Raw genomic sequence first — 23,118 nt, 5'->3', positions numbered from 1 at the left:
CCGCATTGCCGGCAGTAAGTCGGACCCGTTTCCAGTGAGGGTTGGACTCCGCCAAGACTGCCCTTTGTCACCGATTCTGTTCATAACTTTTATGGACAGAATTTCTAGGCGCAGTCAAGGCGTTGAGGGGATCTGGTTTGGTGGCTGCAGGATTAGGTCTCTGCTTTTTGCAGATGATGTGGTCCTGATGGCTTCATCTGGCCAGGATCTTCAGCTCTCACTAGATCGGTTCGCAGCCGAGTGTGAAGCGACTGGGATGAGAATCAGCACCTCCAAGTCCGAGTCCATGGTTCTCGCCCGGAAAAGTGTGGAGTGCCATCTCCGGGTTGGGGAGGAGATCTTGCCCCAAGTGGAGGAGTTCAAGTACCTGGGAGTCTTGTTCACGAGTGAGGGAAGAGTGGATCGTGAGATCGACAGGCGGATCGGTGCGGCGTCTTCAGTAATGCGGACGCTGTATCGATCCGTTGTGGTGAAGAAGGAGCTGAGCCGGAAGGCAAAGCTCTCAATTTACCGGTCGATCTACGTTCCCATCCTCACCTATGGTCATGAGCTTTGGGTTATGACCGAAAGGACAAGATCACGGGTACAAGCGGCCGAAATGAGTTTCCTCCGCCGGGTGGCGGGGCTCTCCCTTAGAGATAGGGTGAGAAGCTCTGCCATCCGGGGGGAGCTCGAAGTAAAGCCGCTGCTCCTCCACATGGAGAGGAGCCAGATGAGGTGGTTCGGGCATCTGGTCAGGATGCCACCCGAACGCCTCCCTAGGGAGGTGTTTAGGGCACGTCCGACCGGTAGGAGGCCGCGGGGAAGACCCAGGACACGTAGGGAAGACTATGTCTCCCGGCTGGCCTGGGAACGCCTCGTGGTCCCACAGGAAGAGCTGGACGAAGTGGCTGGGGAGAGGGAAGTCTGGGCTTCCCTGCTTAGGCTGCTGCCCCCGCGACCCGACCTCGGATAAGCGGAAGAAGATGGATGGATGGATGGATGGATATATATATATATATATATATATATATATATATATAGGGTATGTGTATATATATATATATATATATATATATATATATATATATATATATATATATATAGGGTATGTGTATATATATATATATATATATATATATATATATATATATATATATATAGGGTCCCCAAACCCTGCTTTACATGAAAATAAAAAAAAACACAAACAGGAGACTTTTATTAAGATATAGGAAAACAGCTAAAAAAACAAAACAATATTTATCTATGAAAAGAGGTTGAGAAAAAGTTAAAACAGTGAGAAGCAGGGACAAAAATACAAGATTTCTTAAGGTTTTATAATATATTTCCTGATAAAGTCTAAAAATGCTTTTTTTTCCACTGTTCAAGGTATTTTAGAGTCATCCTTGAATTGGATGTATTAAATATTGTATGACATCACATCAAATGTGAGGGACACTACAATAGAGTTAATTGTGTGATGCTTTTATAATATGTATGTATGTATGTATGTACACACCATGACCCGCATATTAAATATTAATAGTTTTTTACTATTATAACCAACTTTGCAGGCAGTTTTAATTTCCATAACTTAATCCCACAGCTGCCATGTAAATTCAAAGAGAAGACAAGTGGTGTGTCAATGTCCTCCCTGATAGCACCCAGCAAAATATGCATTATTACATTAGGGTGCAGTAATGAAGCGATGCCAGTTGTTTTCAGCGGATGCAGAATGGCTAATATGCTGCTTGTGTTTCACAGCTCACCTCGCAGAGTTTATAGTGACCGATGAAGACGCTTTCCCACAGCGTTACTGCCCTGAGCGTGTGCACGGCAGTAACACTAATATGTTTGTTCAACCGTGAAGAACAGCCAGCGCTGAAAATGAGACCTCACTGCTTGTTTTTCCTTCTAATTTCTGGGGATGAAGGGAAAAAAAAAAAAAAAAAAAGTGCCCATTTTATGGAGCAAAGGGAAGAAACGGTTTTAAGAACAGAAGCAAAGGTGAGGGAGAAATAAGTTGGAAAAGGAGCAAGGGAAAATGTGAGTCAACAAAATGGCCATGAAGGAGGAGACTAAAGAGATGAAGAAACACGGTGGTGCGGAGAAAGGAAGTCATCCAAACATGATAACTGGGATCTGTAAATTTTTTAAATATGCAATTTTGTAATATAAAATATACACTGTGCCTCACAAAAATGAGTACACCTGCAAATGTTTTGATTATCTTTTCATGGGACACTTTGCTATAGTATAAAGTAGTCAATGTACAGCTGGTAGAACAATGTGAATTGACTGTCCTTAAATTTTTATGTACTTGCCAACCCTCCCGAATTTTCCGGGAGACTCCCGAAATTCCGCGCCTCACCCGAAAACCTCACGGGACAAATATTCTCCCGAAAATCTCCCGATTTTCAGCCGGAGCTGGAGGCCACGCCCCCTCCAGCTCCATGCGGACCTGAGTGAGGACAGCCTTTTTTCACGACGGGAGGACAACAGGGTGACAAGAACTAAATCATCCAGACTAAAGATACATTGTGTTATTATGTTTATCTTACCTAAAAATACATATATTTATTAATTTAAAAAAAAACAACTAAATAAATGTTTACTATATTTTGCTAAAAACATCAACATTAATCGTATTTTTATTTTTATTTTTTCTGACTCCTTATTACATCAAGCCATAGAATTATACCGGTACATTAAAATAAACATATTTGAAATAATTAATTTTAAATTATCATAATAATTCATTTAAAATGACCATATTTAATTATTAAAATAATTGTTTGTTTATCAAAAACTTTAGCATTTTATTTATTACATTTTGAAGCTCTCAGAAGCCAAGTTATGTTATATTCATGTTATATTTATGCAAGTTTGAAGTATCAATGATCTAAACACAGTTTTGTTTGCATATTTTCAGGATGTAGATATATATATATATGTATGAAATACTAGCTGTCAATATACTCCTCCCCTCTTAACCACGCCCCCAACCACGCCCCGCCCCACCCCCCACCTCCCGAAATCGGAGGTCTCAAGGTTGGCAAGTATGCATTAAAGTATAAATATGACGCCAGTAAACAACACCAAAACTTTAAATGTTTCATTGAAAATAAAGAACATTACACACGGCACTCGAAAATCTGTCAAAATGTTTTAGTACGACTTTGAAGCCGCACCGCTTGATGGATTGTCGGCTCATTACGACTACTGTAGTCAGAGATATAAGTATTATTATGGTACACATTAGCAGACATATTATCTGGTGTTTTGTTTCACAATATTATGCAAAACCAGCTTTTCTTACCTTCGGTACCTGCTGATGTGTATTTGAGATCTGCATAAGTCCTGAAAATTTGCGCATGTCCGCCATTGTAGTCGCTGCCAACACCGTAGTCAATAAGCTTCTTCTTTTTCACTATCTTCTTGTTATGGGACATTCACCCTCCGCCATACTTGCCAACCCTCTCGGATTTTCCGGGAGACTCCCGAAATTCAGCGCCTCTCCCGAAAACCTCCCGGGACAAATTTTCTCCCGAATATCTCCCGAAATTCTGGCGGAGCTTGAGGCCACGCCCCCTCCAGGTTTATTGTTAGGCAGTTTCATTAACATCCTCCCAGCGCGGCAACAACACACAACAACAGCAGTCACGTTTTCGTCTACCGTAAAGCAGTTGGTCTGCCGTAAACAGCAATGTTGTGACACTCTTAAACAGGACAATACTGCCATCTACTGTACATGCATATGTGACAATAACATCTAGGGCTTTTAGAGAGTGCAGTGCACAGCTGCGCACACAACAAGGAGACGAAGCAGAATGCATCATCAGAGAGGGTGTTTAGCATGGTTAGAAAAATAGTGACAGAGAATAGAACAAGGATGGACAATTCAACCCTTAACTCAACAATGAGTAGATGAGTGTTATGTGTGTGTATATGTGTAAATAAATGAACACTGAAATTCAAGTATTTCTCATATATATATATATATATATATATATATATATATATATATATATATATATATATATATATATAAAATATGTATGTAATAAAATAATTATATATATAGCTAGAATTCACTGAACATTAAGTATTTCTTATATATATATATATATATATATGAAATACTTGACTTGGTGAATTCTAGCTGTAAATATACTCCTCCCCTCTTAACCACGTCCCCAACCACGCCCCCCGCCACCCCCCACACCCCACCTCCCGAAATCGGAGGTCTCAAGGTTGGCAAGTATGCCCTCCGCTGTTGCCATTTGTAATATAAAGTAGCGTAAAGTTCTAACTAGAGATGTCCGATAATGGCTTTTTTGCCGATATTCCGATATTGTCCAACTCTTAATTACCGATACCGATATCAACCGATACCGATATATACAGTCGTGGAATTAACACATTATTATGCCTAATTTTGTTGTGATGCCCCGCTGGATGCATTAAACAATGTAACAAGCTTTTCCAAAATAAATCAACTCAAGTTATGGAAAAAAGTGCCAACATGGCACTGCCATATTTATTATTGAAGTCACAAAGTGCATTATTTTTTTTTTTTAACATGCCTCAAAACAGCAGCTTGGAATTTGGGACATGCTCTCCCTGAGAAAGCATGAGGAGGTTGAGGTGGGCGGGTTAGGAGGTAGCAGGGGGTGAATATTGTCGCGTCCCGGAAGAGTTAGTGCTGCAAGGGGTTCTGGGTATTTGTTCTGTTGTGTTTACGTTGTGTTACGGTGCGGATGTTCTCCCGCAATGTGTTGGTCATTCTTGTTTGGTGTGGGTTCACAGTGTGGCGCATATTTGTAACAGTGTTAAAGTTGCTTATACGGCCACCCTCAGTGTGACCTGTATGGCTGTTGATCAAGTATGAATGGCATTCACTTGTGTGTGTGTGAAAAGCTGTAGATATTATGTGACTGGGCCAACACGCAAAAGCAGTACCTTTAAGGTTTATTGGCGCTCTGTACTTCTCCCTACGTCCGCGTTTTAAAAAGTCCTAAATTCTACTTTTTGAAACCGATACCGACAATTTCCGATATTACATTTTAAAGCATTTATCGGCCGATAATATCGGCAGTCCTATATTATCGGACATCCCTAGTTCTAACTTATATCTCGCGATGGAAGTGCTAAAAACTACCGGTGTAGTGAGTTTACATTTTTCACCCACAGAACTTTAGTTATTAGAGAGTTCCGGTCGGACGGTTTTTCACGGGACACATTTCCGGCGTTGTTGTTGTTGCACTAGTGAGTTAGGATGAGGAGATGCTGCTCCGTTATTGATTGAAGTAAAGTCTGAAATTCACTAAAACAGTTAGCTCCATCTTTTGACGCTTCTTCCACTCCCCGTCCTTGCACGCTACACTGCAAAAAGTCGGTGTTCAAAAACAACAACAAAAATTTACAAAAATTAGGGTTATTTTATTTGAACTAAGCAAAATTATCTGCCAATAGAACAAGAAAATTTGGCTTGTCAAGACTTTCCAAAACAAGTCAAATTAGCTAACCTCAATGAACCCCAAAATACCTTAAAATAAGTATATTCTCACTAATAACAAGTGCACTTTTCTTGGTAGAAAAAAAAATGTGAGACCTTTTTTCTCAGTATGTTGAAAAATATTCTTAAATTAAATAAATGCTAGTGCCATTATCTTGACATAATGATATGCGCTCGGCATTACATTTCTTGAAACCAGCAAACTTATACTAAAAACTAGTTTATTGTTCGTAATGGAAAGGCAACAAGGCAACCGCTTGTTACTCTCGGGGTCTCCTAGCCGCTCAGGCAAATCATATGGTCTTAAAATGCATTTTCCCATTGATAACATGACATCATCGCGCCAAGTGTGTATTAGTGCGCGAGGAATATATATATATATATATATATATATATATATATATATATATATAAATATAAATATACACGGTATATATATACATGATGTCATGTTATCAATGTACTACTATATGAGTACGTATTTTCTATTGTTTCATTGAAAATAAAACAGCAAAGTCCATTTGGCTGTCATCTGTTTTAATTATGAGACACAATTGTGTCAAAGTCATGATTTTTTATTTCATGCTTGAAATAAGAAATTATTACTTTGAAAAAGCAGTTTTATACTCGTGAGTAGAGATATTATCGGCCGATAAATGCGTTAAAATGTAATATCGTAAATTATCGGTATCATTTTTTTTAAATTATTGGTATCGTTTTTTTTTTTGTTTTTTTTTAAATCAACATAAAAAACACAAGATACACTTACAATTAGTGCACCAACCCAAAAAACCTCCCTCCCCCATTCACACTCATTCACACAAAAGGGTTGTTTCTTTCTGTTATTAATATTCTGGTTCCTACATTATATATCAATATATATCAATACAGTCTGCAAGGGATACAGTCCGTAAGCACACACGATTGGTCCACTAATAGTACTAACCGTTAACAGTTAATTTTACTAATTTTCATGAATTACTAGTTTCTATGTAACTGTTTTTATATTGTTTTACTTTCTTTTTTATTCAAGAAAATGTTTTTAATTGATTTATCTTATTTAATTTTATGAATTAAAAAAAAAAAGTACCTTATCTTCACCAAACCTGGTTGTCCAAATTAGGCATAATAATGTGTTAATTCCACGACTGTATATATCGGTTGATATTGGTATCGGTTGATATCGGTATCGGTAATTAAAGAGTTGTACAATATCGGAATATCGGATATGATTGTGCGTGCTGCTGGTCCACTAATAGTACTAACAGTTCATTTGACTCATTTTCATTAATTACTAGTTTCAACGTAACTGTTTTTATATTGTTTTACTTTCTTTTTTATTCAAGAATTTTTTTTTAATTTATTTATCTTATTTTATTTTATTAATTTTTTTTATGAAAGTACCTTATCTTCACCATACCTGGTTGTCCAAACTAGGCATAATAATGTGTTAATTCCACCACTGCATATATCGGTTGATATCGGTATCGGTAATTAAAGAGTTGGACAATATCGGAATATCGGCAAAAAAGCCATTATCGGACATCCCTACTTGTGAGTGTTGATGACACAGCTTTGCAACAGTTGATATTCTAGTTTCAAGCATGTTTTACTCAATATTAGGTAATCAAATCTCAGCAACAAGCTGTAATATCTTACTGAGATCATTTAGGACCAAAGGACTTAAAACAAGTAAAACACTCTAACATAAAATCTGCTTAGTGAGAAGATTTATCTTATCAGACAGAAAACAAGCAAATATCACCCTTATTTGAGATATTTCATCTTACTTAGATTTCAGTTTTTGCAGAGAAGACCGCCCACAAATTGGTGCATCCTGAAGTGACGGTCAGAAAAACTTAATCTATGCAAAATTATGACCAAAGAACCACCATCACATGTGACGTGGATGAAATCATCATATGACCCCTTTAATGCGCCTTATAATCCGGTGCGCCTTTTGTATGAAAAAAGACCTGAATAGACCCGCTTGCTCCTTATAATCCGGTGCGCCCTATGCTCCAGATAATACGGTAATTAAAAAAAGTTTTAGGTCAAGTCACCTTAATACATTTGAAGTTTGTTGAACCTGTACCAAACAATGACTAAACCTTCATGTCCTATTTTAACATCTCCCCTTGTCTGGTCCTCCCAGGTGGCTCGATGTGCCGAAGAGAAAGAGGAAGAACAGCCAGTCTTCAATAAAGAGCATGTCTGGTAAGGACGACTCTTTTCCAACTTGGCACCATTCGTACTTTTGTTCCGAAAAGAAGTCTATTCACGCTCGACGCAAGTCTTTTGATGAGTCGGAAAGTCTTTTTAATGTTTTGTGCAGCTCATCATATTACATCTGACTCCCCCTGGACTGTGAATAGTATCCCAGTGGTGTCTCGCTATTTGCTGCCATTGTGCAACGTGAATAAGCTCCTGCTGGTCGCCAAAATTGAAGAAGCTCATTTAGGCCAAACGCAGAATTGGGGAAAAAAAAAAAAAAAAAAACTTTAGGAAGCTGGTACCAGTCTGAAACGTTAAAGACTCATCATATTTATCTATAACAAACTAATGTCTTCAAATAAATATTTTTTTAAATTCGCTTATCAATTTTGTAAAATGTCATAACATATCCATAACAAACTGTCTTCAAATAAATATTTTTTTTAATTCGCTTATCAATTTTGTAAAATGTCATAACATATCCATAACAAACTGTCTTCAAATAAATATTTTTTTTAATTCGCTTATCAATTTTGTAAAATGTCATAACATATCCACAGAGGTGGGTAGTAACGCGCTACATTTACTCCGTTACATCTACTTGAGTAACTTTTGGAATAAATTGTACTTCTAAGAGTAGTTTTAATGCAACATACTTTTACTTTTACTTAAGTATATTTATAGAGAAGGAACGCTACTTTTACTCCGCTACTTTTATCTACATTCAGCTCGCTACTCGCTACTAATTTTTATCGATCTGTTAATGCACACTTTGTTTGTTTTGGTCTGTCAAGACAGACCTTCAAAGTGCCTGCCTTACTGGTGACGTGTCACTTCGTTCCACCAATCAGATGCAGTCACTGGTGACGTTGGACCAATCAAACAGAGCCAGGTGGTCACATGACCTGACTTAAACAAGTTGAAAAACTTATTGGGGTGTTACCATTTAGTGGTCAATTGTACGGAATGTGTACTGTACTGTGCAATCTACTAATAAAAGTTCCGATCAATCAATCAAAAGTGTGAAGGAAAAAAGATACTTGTTTTATTTCAACCGTACCGTCAAAAGCCTCAAGACTGACCGCACATGAGGACGTTCCTGTCTTCACAATAAAAGTGCCGCGCCATCGCGCCTGCGCTTTCAAAATAAGAGTCTCCGAAAGCCAGCGTAAACAAGCTAGCAAGCTACGGAGTTTGACGCCAATATATTTCTTGTAAAGTGTATAAAAACGAATATGGAAGCTGAACAAATAGGATGCCAAAAACCCACCACTTTCATGTGGTATTAGACAGAAAGGAGGAACTTTTCTTCTCCTCCATTTGAAAACGTGGACGTTATCATCACGACTGTCTGATTACAATCAACGCAAGTCATCAGAATCAGGTAATACACCAACTTATATTCTAGTCTTCATTAAAGAAAGGAATCTATATGTTAAACATGCATGTATATTCATTAAAACACCTTTAACATGTAAACAAAAACAGCAAAATAAATACTTATAAATTGTATACTGTATATATATATATATATATATATATATATATATATATATATATATATATATATATATATATATATATATATATATATATATATATATATATATATATGATATGAGTGTGTATGTTACTCATCAGTTACTCAGTACTTGAGTAGTTTTTTCACAACATACTTTTTACTTTTACTCAAGTAAATATTTGGGTGACTACTCCTTACTTTTACTTGAGTAATAAATCTCTAAAGTAACAGTACTCTTACTTGAGTACAATTTCTGGCTACTCTACCCACCTCTGCATATCCATAACAAACTAATGTCTTCAAATAAATATTTTTTTAAATTCGCTTATCAATTTTGTAAAATATCATAACATATCCATAACAAACTAATGTCTTCAAATAAATATTTTTTAAATTCGCTTATCAATTTTGTAAAATGTCATAACATAATACAGTGGAACTCGTTTAGGTTGACGCCCCTCGGACTGGCTGACTGACATCAACATCAGCGGTTGTCGATAAAACCGAAACGGAAACTAGCCACTGATTGCTCATTTACTTGTGACTTAAGACAGTGTTTTTCAACCTTTTTTGAGTCAAGGCACATTTTTTGCGTTGAAAAAATAAGAAATCATTAAAAAACGAAGTCAGTAGACAGTAAAAAGTCATTGTCGCAATTGTTGGATATGACTTCAAACCATAACCAAGCATGCATCAATATAGCTCTTGTCTCAAAGTAGGTGTACTGTCACCACCTGTCACATCTTATTTGACTTGTTTGGAGTTCTTTGCTGTTTTCCTGTGTGTAGTGTTTTAGTTCTTGTCTTGCGCTCCTATTTTGGTGCTTTTTCTCTTTTTTTGGTATTTTCCTGCAGCAGTTTCATGTCTTCCCGCATCTACTTTGTTTTGGCAATCTAGAAAATTTCAGTTGTTTTTATCCTTCTTTGTGGGGACATTGTTGATTGTCATGTCATGTTCGTATGTACATTGTGGACGCCGTCTTTGCTCCGCAGTAAGTCTTTGCTGTCGTCCAGCATTTTGTTTTTGTTTACTTTGTAGCCAGTTCAGTTTTAGTTTCGTTCTGCATAGCCTTCCCTAAGCTTCAATGCCTTTTCTTAGCGGCACTCACCTTTTGTCATACTTGCCAACCTTGAGACCTCCGATTTCGGGGGGTGGGGGTGGGCGTGGTTGGGGTCCTGGCTAAAAGGGGAGGAGTATATTTACAGCTAGAATTCACCAAGTCAAGTATTTCATATATATATAAGAAATACTTGAATTCAGTGAATTCTAGCTATATATATATATATATATATATATATATATATATATATATATATATATATATATATATATATATTTATTTTATTATATATATATATATTTTTTTTTTATTATATATATACATATATATATATATATATATATATATATATATATATATATTTACACATATACACACACATAACACTCATCTACTCATTGTTGAGTTAAGGGTTGAATTGTCCATCCTTGTTCTATTCTCTGTCACTATTTTTCGAACCATGCTGAACACCCTCTCTGATGATGCATTGCTGTGTGGCACGCACAAAAGTGCTTTCATCTAATGCACTAGATGGCAGTATTGTCCTGTTTAAGAGTGTCACAACATTGCTGTTTACGGCAGACGAACTGCTTAACGGTATACAAAACGGTTGTTGCCGCGCTGGGAGGACGTTAATGAAACTGCCTAACAATAAACCCACATAAGAAACCAAGAACTCGCCCTCCATCATTCTATAGTTATAACGTGATTGGGCAGGTACGCTTTTTTATATTGTGGAGGACCTGAGTCTGCCTGAATTCCGGGAGATTTTCGGGAGAAAATTTGTCCCGGGAGGTTTTCGGGAGAGGCGCTGAATTTCGGGAGTCTCCCGGAAAATCCGGGAGGTTTGACAAGTATGCCTTTTGTTTATTTTTGGTTTAAGCATTAGATACCTTTTTACCTTCACACTGCCTCCCGCTGTTTCCGACATCTACAAAGAAATTAGCTACCGGCTACCACCTACTGATGTGGAAAAGTATAACGTGGTTACTCTGCCGAGCTCCAGACAGCACCGACACTCAACAACAACACATCATTTGCGGATTATAATTACTGGTTTGCAAAAAATATTTTTAACCCAAATAAGTGAAATTAGATCATCTCCCAGGGCACACCAGAGTGTATCTCAAGTGTGCCGCGGCACAGTGGTTGATAAGACTGACTTAAGACATAGGGAGAATGGGTGATCATACATAATTTAAATAAACATGGTTTTCCTCCATTTGTGCATATTTGTATTTACATTATTCTGTTTTTATATGATATTTTATGGCTTTTAGCTAATTTAGTTGCATGTTTTTACTACAATGACAATAAAGCTTTCATACATGTGCAAACCTTTCTTCGATTTAAACTGTAAATCCAGTCTAATACGGCAATGCTTTTATTTTGAAACTTTCTTTACGCCAAACAGGAAGTCACTGTGTGCACATTTCAATGCTGTGTAGATAGACAGGAGTTGTGCTTCTGTTGTTTGATGCTGTTTAGCAATAATGATAAAGTTAATCATAGTACAACACATGCAAACATAAATGAACCCATTTTTCATAGAAATTATTTTGTATTTATTTAATTTTGACAAAAGAGGTCGACCATTTATGTCGACATCAACTTAAGTGGACACTTTTTTAGTTACAAGAAGAACACTGTGGACCAGGATTGATTAGTTATTTTATTATTATTTATTAAAATATCATGTCATATTTGTATGAATATATATACCCTTTATATCTATCTATATAAATATAAATATAATTAATGTATACATGTGTGTGTGTGTGTGTATATATATATATATATATATATATATATATATATATATATATATATATATATATATATATATATATATATATATATATATATATATTAATGTACATATATCTATGTTTATACAGTAGGGAAGGGATTCATGTGGCTCGATTCTTGGGTGGATCTCTTGTGAGAGAAGGGGGGGGGGGGTTATCAGTTTGCAATGCAGTCTACTGAAAGTGATGGAAAGTGTCACTTTACATAGCAACTGACGCTGTGGTCAAAGTTGAAATTGCCACAAAACACATTTCAAGATATATAACACTCTACTGCCATCTGGCTGCTAAAATGGATAGTGCACCCCCCACTTTGTCACGTTTCATGTGTCAGGTAAACCATGACGAATGAGGCCATATGAATCCCCTTCCTACTGTAGAGATAATATATATACATACATATATATTTATATATACATACTGTATATACATACTTATATATTTATTTATACATATATGTATACATATATATATATACACGTGTATGTATATATATGTTTATATATATATAATACATGTATATACATACACACATATAATATATATACTGTATATATATATACTGTGTATATATATATATATATAAAATATACATATATGTATAAATATCTATATATATATAATATACATATATATATATATAATATACATATATATATATATATATATATATATATATATATATATATATATATATATATATATATATCTACTGACTTAAATGTGTTTACTGAAGAGTAATAAAGTTAAAACCACCTTTCCATAGTCATGCATTATGTGTTTTAGGATTTTTGTGCAATCTAAAAGAACATGAAATATACAGGAATGTACATTAGAATTAATCTTAGGTGAAGTAAACATTTAAAAAAAGTAAGACTGCAAATACTCATAAGTTCATGCAAGTCCTCGCTTGTTATAACAGTTAAGGCAGAGTTTAGTTGTTGTCATGTTTTACAGGTGTTATCTTGATTTTTAAAGATAAAATGTAAACAATATGTCCAAATTGCCCTTGCAACACTTCTTTATCTTATATAAGATTAGGTTATAACTTTTTTGATCCTTTAGGCGTGTGTTAGGTGTGCCACTGAAATGAAGGTACCAACAGCAGCAACATCCTGTGCCGTATACCAGACAATAATAGCAGCACAGGTATGAATACAACAGAAAAGGATATATCTAATAAAAACATAAATACAATAAATTAAATATCAGAGGTACAAGCATAATTATTACACATTGTCTAGTTTAATGATGCATGTACAGCATCGGCGTATGTGTGTATGTATATATATATATATATATATATATATATATATATATATATATATATATATATATATATATATATATATACACACATAATGTATGTATGTATGTATGTATGTGTATATGTATGTATATATATATGTATACATATGTATGTGTATATGTATATGTATGTATATATATGTATATATATATATGTGTATATATATGTATATGTATGTATATATATGTATATATATATAAATATATATATATATATATATATATATATGTATATGTATGTTTGTGTATATATATATGTATGTTTGTGTATATATATATGTATGTTTGTGTATATATATATATATGTATGTTTGTGTATATATATGTATGTATATGTATATATATATATATATATATATATATATACTGTATATGTATACATATATGTGTATATATATATATGTATATATATATATATACTGTATATGTATACATATATGTGTATATATATATGTATATATATATATATATATATATATATATATGTATATATATAATATATGTATATATATATATATATATGTATATATATATATGTATGTATGCATGTATGTATGGATGTATGTATATATATATGTATGTATGCATGTATGTATGCATGTATATATATATATATATATATATATATATATATATATATATATAGGATATATATATATAGGATATAGGATGGCAGAAGCTGGAATTGAACCAGGAGCTCTGAAGTTTCACGACGGCCCCGCTACCAACTGCTCCACAACTTAATTTATAGAGATCTGTTTAGATATATTTTCATGAAATGATAAGCTCCCACGACCCCGAGATGGACAAGCGGTAGAAAATGGGTGGATGCATAACCAATAAATACTCTACTTGGACTTCCAAAGATTTTTGATGAATAAAACACACTTTTAAGCAAACAGACCATATCTTCAGATCAGTGTTAAGTATTTCCATTGGTCGTCAAAGTGCACTAAAGGAGGAAAACAATGTCGACAACCACAATAATGTTTACCACCCAGTCTTTTTAGAAATGTTTAAGCATTGGCTTGTTTCGGTTTTGGTTATGTTGACAACCGCTTATGTTGTGTCAGCCAGCTCAAGATGTGTATTGACGAGTTTCCTCTCCACCTGTCTTGACAGCATGGCTGCATATTAATAACATGCCTTAATGTGCGAGGCGTGCACAGTAAACCCTTGTTTATCGCTGTTAATTGGCTCCAGGTCTGACCATGGAAAATTGATTTTCACTACGTAGGTATGAATATTCATACATCTGATTTTTTCATTGCTACAGCATAAAAAAAAACCTGTTTACCATCTTTTTAATATGTGTTTTACATTATGAGAGCCCTCCAGGCATGAAATAACACCCGCATTCATTAAATCCTTTACACTTATTGCATCCAAAATAGTAATGCTGTCTAAGGCAGAGCCAATCAGTGGCCACGATACTGAACAGCACGCTCTTATTGGTTTGGTCTCATCTCGTGCCCAGAACCACTGTAGTATTGATCATTTTCGTTTAGTTGGCCATTTTAATGCTTAAAAATGATTAATGATTACCATATTTTTCGGACTATAAGGAAAATGCATAATAAAGAAGGGAAAAAAACATATATGTCGCACTGGAGTATAAGTCGCATTTTTGGGGGAAATGTATTTGATAAAAGCCAACACCAAGAATAGACATTTGAAAGGCAATTTAAAATAAATAAAGAATATTGAACAACAGGCTGAATAAGTGTACGTTATATGACTCTTACTATAATATGTTACGTTAACATACCAGGCACGTTCTCAGTTGGTTATTTATGCCTCATATAACGTACACTTATTCAGCCTGTTGTTCACTATTCTTTATTTATTTTAAATTGCCTTTCAAATGTCTATTTTTGGTGTTGGGGTTTATCAAATAAATTTCCCCAAAAAATGCGACTTATACTCCAGTGCGACTTCTATATGTTTTTTTCCTTCTTTATTGTGCATTTTCGGCCGGTGCGACTTATACTCCGGAGCGACTTATAGTCCGAAAAATACGGTATAAGTCGCACCCCCGGCCAAACTATGAAAAAAAACTGCGACTTATAATCCGAAAAATACGGTAATTATAGTCTGCAAATGATGTGTTGTTGTTGAGTGTCGGTGCTGTCAAGAGTTTGGCAGAGTAACCGTGTAATACTCTTCCATATCAGTAGGTGGCAGCCGGTAGCTAATTGCTTTGTAAATGTCGGAAACAATGGGAGGCAGTGTGCAGGTAAAAAGGTGTCTTATGCTTAAACCAAAAATAAACAAAAGGTGAGTTCCCCTAAGAAGAGGCATTGAAGCTTAGGGAAGGCTATGCAGAACAAAACTAAAACTGAACTGGCTACAAAGTAAACAAAAACAGAATGCTGGACAACAGCAAAGACTTACTGTGGAGCAAAGGCGGCGTCCACAGTGTACATCCGAACATGACATGACAATCAACAATGTCCCCACACTGCAAAAAGTCAGTGTTCAAAAACAAGAAAAAATTATTCAAAAATTAGGGGTATTTTATTTGAACTAAGCAAAATAATCTGCCAATAGAACAAGAAAATGTGGCTTGTCAAGACTTTCCAAAACAAGTCAAGTTAACTAACCTTAATGAACCCCAAAATACCTTAAAATAAGTACCGTATCTTTCGGAGTATAAGTCGCTCTGGAGTATAAGTCGCACCGGCCGAAAATGCATAATAAAGAAGGAAAAAAAACATATATAAGTCACACTGGAGTATAAGTCGCATTTTTGGGGGAAATTTATTTGATAAAACCCAACACCAAGAATAGACATTTGAAAGGCAATTTAAAATAAATAAAGAATAGTGAACAACAGGCTGAATAAGTGTACGTTATATGAGGTATAAATAACCAACTGAGAACGTGCCTGGTATGTTAACGTAACATACTATGGTAAGAGTCATATAACGTACACTTATTCAGACTGTTGTTCACTATTCTTTATTTATTTTAAATTGCCTTTCAAATGTCTATTCTTTGTGTTGGATTTTATCAAATAAATTTGTGCGACTTATACTCCAGTGCGACTTCTATATGTTTTTTTTCCTTCTTTATTATGCATTTTCGGCCGGTGCGACTTATACTCTTGTTCTATTGGCAGATAATTTTTGCTTAGTTCAAATAAAATACTCCTAATTTTTATTTTTTATTTTTTTTCTTGTTTTTGAACACTGACTTTTTGCAGTGCACATAGCAAAATGCCCAACATGAAAGCCGCGATAACTACCGTATTTTTCGGACTATAAGTCGCAGTTTTTTTCATAGTTTGGCCGGGCTCCAGTGCGACTTATATATGTTTTTTTCCTTCTTTATTATGCATTTTCGGCAGGTGCGACTTATACTCCGAAAAATGCGGTACATGTTTTTAAACAAGATCATGAGATGATCTTTGAGATACGATTGCCATACTATATCACAGTCTCTGGGGGACAAAGTAGCTTCATTTTGTTTTAACACGAAGCCCCTCCACTTCTTCTTCTCCCCTTCATGTTCATCCCCGTTTGAATCCCAATTCATCCTTCCCCTGCACATCCTACGCTACGCCGCTACCTGGCGTTACGATATTCACCTCTCTCTCTCCATCCCATCCCGTCTTCCTCTTTAACCTCCTCCTTCTCTCCTATAGCTCTTAGCATCTCTGTTCCAGGGTACATCCCCAGCTACCTGGAGAAGGACGAGCCGTGCGTGGTGTGCGGCGACAAGGCGACCGGCTACCACTACCGCTGCATCACGTGCGAGGGCTGCAAGGTACGGCATAGGTCACGAACATGTTCCAGGAGCCGAGAGGGTAAAGCAAACTGATAGAAGTCATTTGTTTTTGAGAAGCATGTGCATGAAACATGTGATCGGCTATACAATATAGTGGCTGCATTGCTCAAGGGCACAACAACAGTAGTCAGGAGGAAGACAAGAATCTCCAAATGCTAGCTGCATGTCATGTTATTATCAACTAAAATATGTTACAGTTGTCAACAACCCATTTATGTCGACTACCTTATCAAGTCCTGATCCAACGTGTTCTTCTTGTTACGGAAAAGCGCTTACACTGATGTAGACTTACAGGTTGGATCACTTTTCAACATAAAGCGTATACAAACCCCGTTTTCATATGAGTTGGGAAATTGTGTTAGATGTAAATATAAACGGAATACAATGATTTGCAAATCCTTTTCAACCCATATTCAATTGAATGCACTACAAAGACAACATATTTGATGTTCAAACTCATAAACTTTATTTTTTTTTTTTGCAAAAAATAATTAACTTAGAATGTCATGGCTGCAACACGTGCCAAAGTAGTTGGGAAAGGGCATGTTCACCACTGTGTTACATGGCCTTTCCTTTTAACAACACTCAGTAAACGTTTGGGAACGGAGGAGACACATTTTTTAAGCTTCTCAGCTTAAGTTGTTCAACAGTCCGGGGGTCTCCGTTGTGGTATTTTAGGCTTCATAATGCGCCACACATTTTCAATGGGAGACAGGTCTGGACTACAGGCAGGCCAGTCTAGTACCCGCACTCTTTTACTATGAAGCCACGTTGATGTAACACGTGGCATGGCATTGTCTTGCTGAAATAAGCAGGGGCGTCCCTGGTAACGTTGCTTGGATGGCAACATATATTGCTCCAAAACCTGTATGTACCTTTCAGCATTAATGGCACCTTCACAGATGTGTAAGTTACCAATGTCTTGGGCACTAATACACCCCCATACCATCACAGATGCTGGCTTTTCAACTTTGCACTTATAACAATCCGGATGGTTCTTTTCCTCTTTGGTCCAGAGGACACGACGTCCACAGTTTCCAAAAACAATATGAAATGTGGACTCGTCAGACCACAGAACACTTTTCCACTTTGTATCAGTTCATCTTAGATGAGCTCAGGCCCAGCGAAGCCGACGGCGTTTCTGGGTGTTGTTGATAAACGGTTTTCGCCTTGCATAGGAGAGTTTTAACTTGCACTTACAGATGTAGCGACCAACTGTAGTTACTGACAGTGGGTTTCTGAAGTGTTCCTGAACCCATGTGGTGATATCCTTTACACACTGATGTCGCTTGTTGATGCAGTACAGCCTGAGGGATCGAAGGTCACGGGCTTTGCTGCTTACATGCAGTGATTTCTCAGATTCTCTGAACCCTTTGATGATATTACGGACCGTAGATGGTGAAATCCCTAAATTCCTTGCAATAGCTGGTTGAGAAAGGTTTTTCTTAAACTGTTCAACAATTTGCTCACGCATTTGTTGACAAAGTGGTGACCCTCGCCCCATCCTTGTTTGTGAATGACTGAGCATTTCATGGAATCTACTTTTATACCCAATCATGGCACCCACCTGTTCCCAATTAGCCTGCACACCTGTGGGATGTTCCAAATAAGTGTTTGATGAGCATTCCTCAACTTTATCAGTATTTATTGCCACCTTTCCCAACTTCTTTGTCACGTGTTGCTGGCATCAAATTCTAAAGTTAATGATTATATGCAAAAAAAAAAAGTTTATCAGTTTAAACATCAAATATGTTGTCTTTGTAGCATATTCAACTGAATATGGGTTGAAAAGGATTTGCAAATCATTGTATTCCGTTTGTATTGACATCTAACACAATTTCCCAACTCATATGGAAACGGGGTTTGTAATTGACTTATTAGTCTTATTACGAAACTGTCCTTCTATTAGCTCAAATGTCATTTCCTGTGCTTGAAAGTGATAGTAAAAGTATCTTCAAATCTATCACGTTGCCAGCAACCGACTCAGTGGCAAGTATTCCGATTTAGAACTGGAAGTATAATTGGTTCCAAAGACTAAAATAAGCGTGGATAATAATTTTTTGAATTATGACTATGTTTTTAATATAGATTTATTCTGGGCCAATCCTGCTCGACTCACATGGAAAGTCAGCTGCTTTGAAACTCCGAAAATAAGCCTTTTTTTGTTTTTTTTTACAGTGACTCACAAAAGCAATTTTAGTTGTTGTTGCTATAATCAGTACATCGTATTTTACTCTCAGTGGCCTTTGCAAAACCGCCTTCTTGCTGGTCAAGTTCGGCTTTTTTTTGCCGAGTTTGACAGGAAGATGAGCCCAAATTGGTGTGAATAATTTATTTTGGATGAGTGCATGGTGACTCATGTTTGAATCCCATTTTGCTGCAGAAGCTGTTATAACAAAACTGAAAAATGTGTTCTTTTTTTCAACTCTTGGTAAAATGATGAGCGTGGTACCACAGTTTCCGTTAAAGTCCATCGAATGAATCCATTCCAGACACCCAAAAGATTGGACATAATACCAATTTTAAAGGGAATAATTGTAGTTTTACACGGAGGAAACTATGTGAACTCTGATTAATTAAAAAAATGAATCAAGATTTAACTTAACTTTTACCTTCATTGAAGACTCCTGTTGGCCAAGACGACAATGAGCGCAGTTGGCCAGAGTTACCAGAGTTCTTCCTTGAATTCAAAAGTGTTTCTCACTGTCTTTGCCAAAGTGCTGTCACTTGTAACTTTCTTTGGCCCCACAATGGCTTATTTTGCAGTCGTACTCAATAAAAAGCAGAGACTCTGCTAACGGACTAGTTTGCTAAACGCAATGTTTGGGCGTACCTTAACCAAGACAGTGTTTGGGAATGGTGTTTTCCTAAACTGGTGCCCTAAACAGGATTTAATTGTGTATTAATGTCATGATCTGTGGTCTGGATCATGTTTTTTGTTATTTTCTGGTTGTCTAAGACTCTTTTAGTTCCTGTTTACGCTCCCTTGTTTGTTTAGTCACCATGGCGACTCAATAGTTTTCACCTGTCTCATTTGTTCGGATCACACCTGTCGCTAATCAGAGACTACTATGTAAGCCTGACGTTGCCAATTAGTCGGCCAGGCGACATTGATGTTCATTTCATACTCTATATTTGCTCTGTTCATGCCATAGATTCATGCTCTGCCAAGTAAGTTTTGTTTCATGTCCATAGTTTCTGCCTATGTGTTAGTTTTTGTATCCTGCGTCTTGTGCGCGGTTGCGTCTATCATGACGAGGAGGTTTTCGCAGCTTACTGCGAGGATTTGTTCTCCCGGGATGCAATCGGACTATATTGCACAAGGCTTGAAGGTAGGAACATTTTTAATTGTTCGCTATCAATAGGTACAAACAAAAGGGCGCACAAGGCGAAGACAAGCTTAACGCAGGATACAAAAACTAACACAGTCATAGATTCATGCTCTGCCAAGTAAGTTTTGTTTCATGTCCATAGTTTCTGCCTATGTGTTAGTTTTTGTATCCTGCGTCTTGTGCGCGGTTTTGTCTATCACGACGAGGAGTTTTTCGCAGCTTACTGCGAGGATTTGTTCTCCCGGGATGCAATCGGACTATATCGGACAAGGCTTGAAGGTAAGAACATTTTAAATTGTTCGCTGTCAATAGGTACAAACAAAAGGGCACACAAGGCGAAGACAAGCTTAACGCAGGATACAAAAACTAATACAGCCATAGATTCATGCTCTGCCAAGTAAGTTTTGTTTCACGTCCATAGTTTCTGCCTATGTGTTAGTTTTTGTATCCTGCGTCTTGTGCGTGGTTTTGTCTATCACGACGAGGAGGTTTTCGCAGCTTACTGCGAGGATTTGTTCTCCCGGGATGCAATCGGACTATATCGGACAAGGCTTGAAGGTAAGAACATTTTGAATTGTTCGCTATCAATAGGTACAAACAAAAGGGCGCACAAGGCGAAGACAAGCTTAACGCAGGATACAAAAACTAACACAGCCATAGATTCATGCTCTGCCAAGTAAGTTTTGTTTCATGTCCATAGTTTCTGCCTATGTGTTAGTTTTTGTATCCTGCGTTAAGCTTGTCTTCGCCTTGTGCGCGGTTTTGTCTATCACGACGAGGAGGTTTTCGCAGCTTACTGCGAGGATTTGTTCTCCCGGGATGCAATCGGACTATATCGGACAAGGCTTGAAGGTTGGAACATTTTTAATTGTTCGCTATCAATAGGTACAAACAAAAGGGCGCACAAGGCGAAGACAAGCTTAACGCAGGATACAAAAACTAACACAGCCATAGATTCATGCTCTGCCAAGTAAGTTTTGTTTCATGTCCATAGTTTCTGCCTATGTGTTAGTTTTTGTATCCTGCGTTAAGCTTGTCTTCGCTTTGTGCGTGGTTTTGTCTATCACGACGAGGAGGTTTTCGCAGCTTACTGCGAGGATTTGTTCTCCCGGGATGCAATCGGACTATATCGGACAAGGCTTGAAGGTAAGAACATTTTGAATTGTTCGCTATCAATAGGTACAAACAAAAGGGCGCACAAGGCGAAGACAAGCTTAACGCAGGATACAAAAACTAACACAGCCATAGATTCATGCTCTGCCAAGTAAGTTTTGTTTCATGTCCATAGTTTCTGCCTATGTGTTAGTTTTTGTATCCTGCGTTAAGCTTGTCTTCGCCTTGTGCGCGGTTTTGTCTATCACGACGAGGAGGTTTTCGCAGCTTACTGCGAGGATTTGTTCTCCCGGGATGCAATCGGACTATATCGGACAAGGCTTGAAGGTTGGAACATTTTTAATTGTTCGCTATCAATAGGTACAAACAAAAGGGCGCACAAGGCGAAGACAAGCTTAACGCAGGATACAAAAACTAACACAGCCATAGATTCATGCTCTGCCAAGTAAGTTTTGTTTCATGTCCATAGTTTCTGCCTATGTGTTAGTTTTTGTATCCTGCGTTAAGCTTGTCTTCGCTTTGTGCGTGGTTTTGTCTATCACGACGAGGAGGTTTTCGCAGCTTACTGCGAGGATTTGTTCTCCCGGGATGCAATCGGACTATATCGGACAAGGCTTGAAGGTAAGAACATTTTGAATTGTTGGCTATCAATAGGTACAAACAAAAGGGCGCACAAGGCGAAGACAAGCTTTACGCAGGATACAAAAACTACTACAGCCATAGATTCATGCTCTGCCAAGTAAGTTTTGTTTCATGTCCATAGTTTCTGCCCATGTGTTAGTTTTTGTATCCTGCGTTAAGCTTGTCTTCGTCTTGCGCGCCCTTTTGTCTGTCACGACAAGGAGGTTTTCACAGCTTACTGCGAGGATTTGTTCTCCCGGGATGCAATTGGACTATATTGGACAAGGCTCGAAGGTAGGAACATTTTTAATTGTTCGCTATCAATAGGTACAAACAAAAGGACGCACAAGGTGAAGACAAGCTTAACGCAGGATACAAAAACTAACACAGCCATAGATTCATGCTCTGCCAAGTAAGTTTTGTTTCATGTCCATAGTTTCTGCCTATATGTTAGTTTTTGTATCCTGCGTTAAGCTTGTCTTCGCTTTGTGCGTGGTTTTGTCTATCACGACGAGGAGGTTTTCGCAGCTTACTGCGAGGATTTGTTCTCCCGGGATGCAATCGGACTATATCGGACAAGGCTTGAAGGTAAGAACATTTTGAATTGTTCGCTGTCAATAGGTACAAACAAAAGGGCGCACAAGGCGAAGACAAGCTTAACATAGGATACAAAAACTAATACAGCCATAGATTCATGCTCTGCCAAGTAAGTTTTGTTTCATGTCCATAGTTTCTGCCCATGTGTTAGTTTTTGTATCCTGCGTCTTGTGCGCGGTTTTGTCTATCACGACGAGGAGGTTTTCGCAGCATACTGCGAGGATTTGTTCTCCCGGGATGCAATCGGACTATATCGG

At 37.0% G+C, this 23,118-nt stretch overlaps 1 protein-coding gene across 4 annotated transcripts in view; it reads left to right on the top strand.

Annotated features, from left to right (window-relative positions):
- Positions 1–23,118, top strand: part of LOC133615263 (thyroid hormone receptor alpha) — a 299,909-nt gene that overhangs the window by 233,584 nt on the left and 43,207 nt on the right. For 2 of the 4 annotated variants that reach the window (XM_061973731.2, XM_061973733.2), the window contains 2 exons: positions 7,653–7,714; positions 17,077–17,177. In XM_061973731.2, coding sequence (XP_061829715.1) covers positions 7,653–7,714; positions 17,077–17,177 — 163 coding nt within the window. Of the gene's footprint in view, positions 1–7,652; positions 7,715–17,055; positions 17,178–23,118 lie in introns of all 4 variants that reach the window. The other 2 variants (XM_061973730.2, XM_061973732.2) reach the window with 1 other exon arrangement.

The sequence above is a fragment of the Nerophis lumbriciformis genome, linkage group LG22 (assembly GCF_033978685.3).
Source record: "Nerophis lumbriciformis linkage group LG22, RoL_Nlum_v2.1, whole genome shotgun sequence".
NCBI lineage: Eukaryota > Metazoa > Chordata > Actinopteri > Syngnathiformes > Syngnathidae > Nerophis > Nerophis lumbriciformis.
Note: the sequence above shows the minus strand (reverse complement) of the source record. Positions and strands in the feature narration are given on the sequence as shown.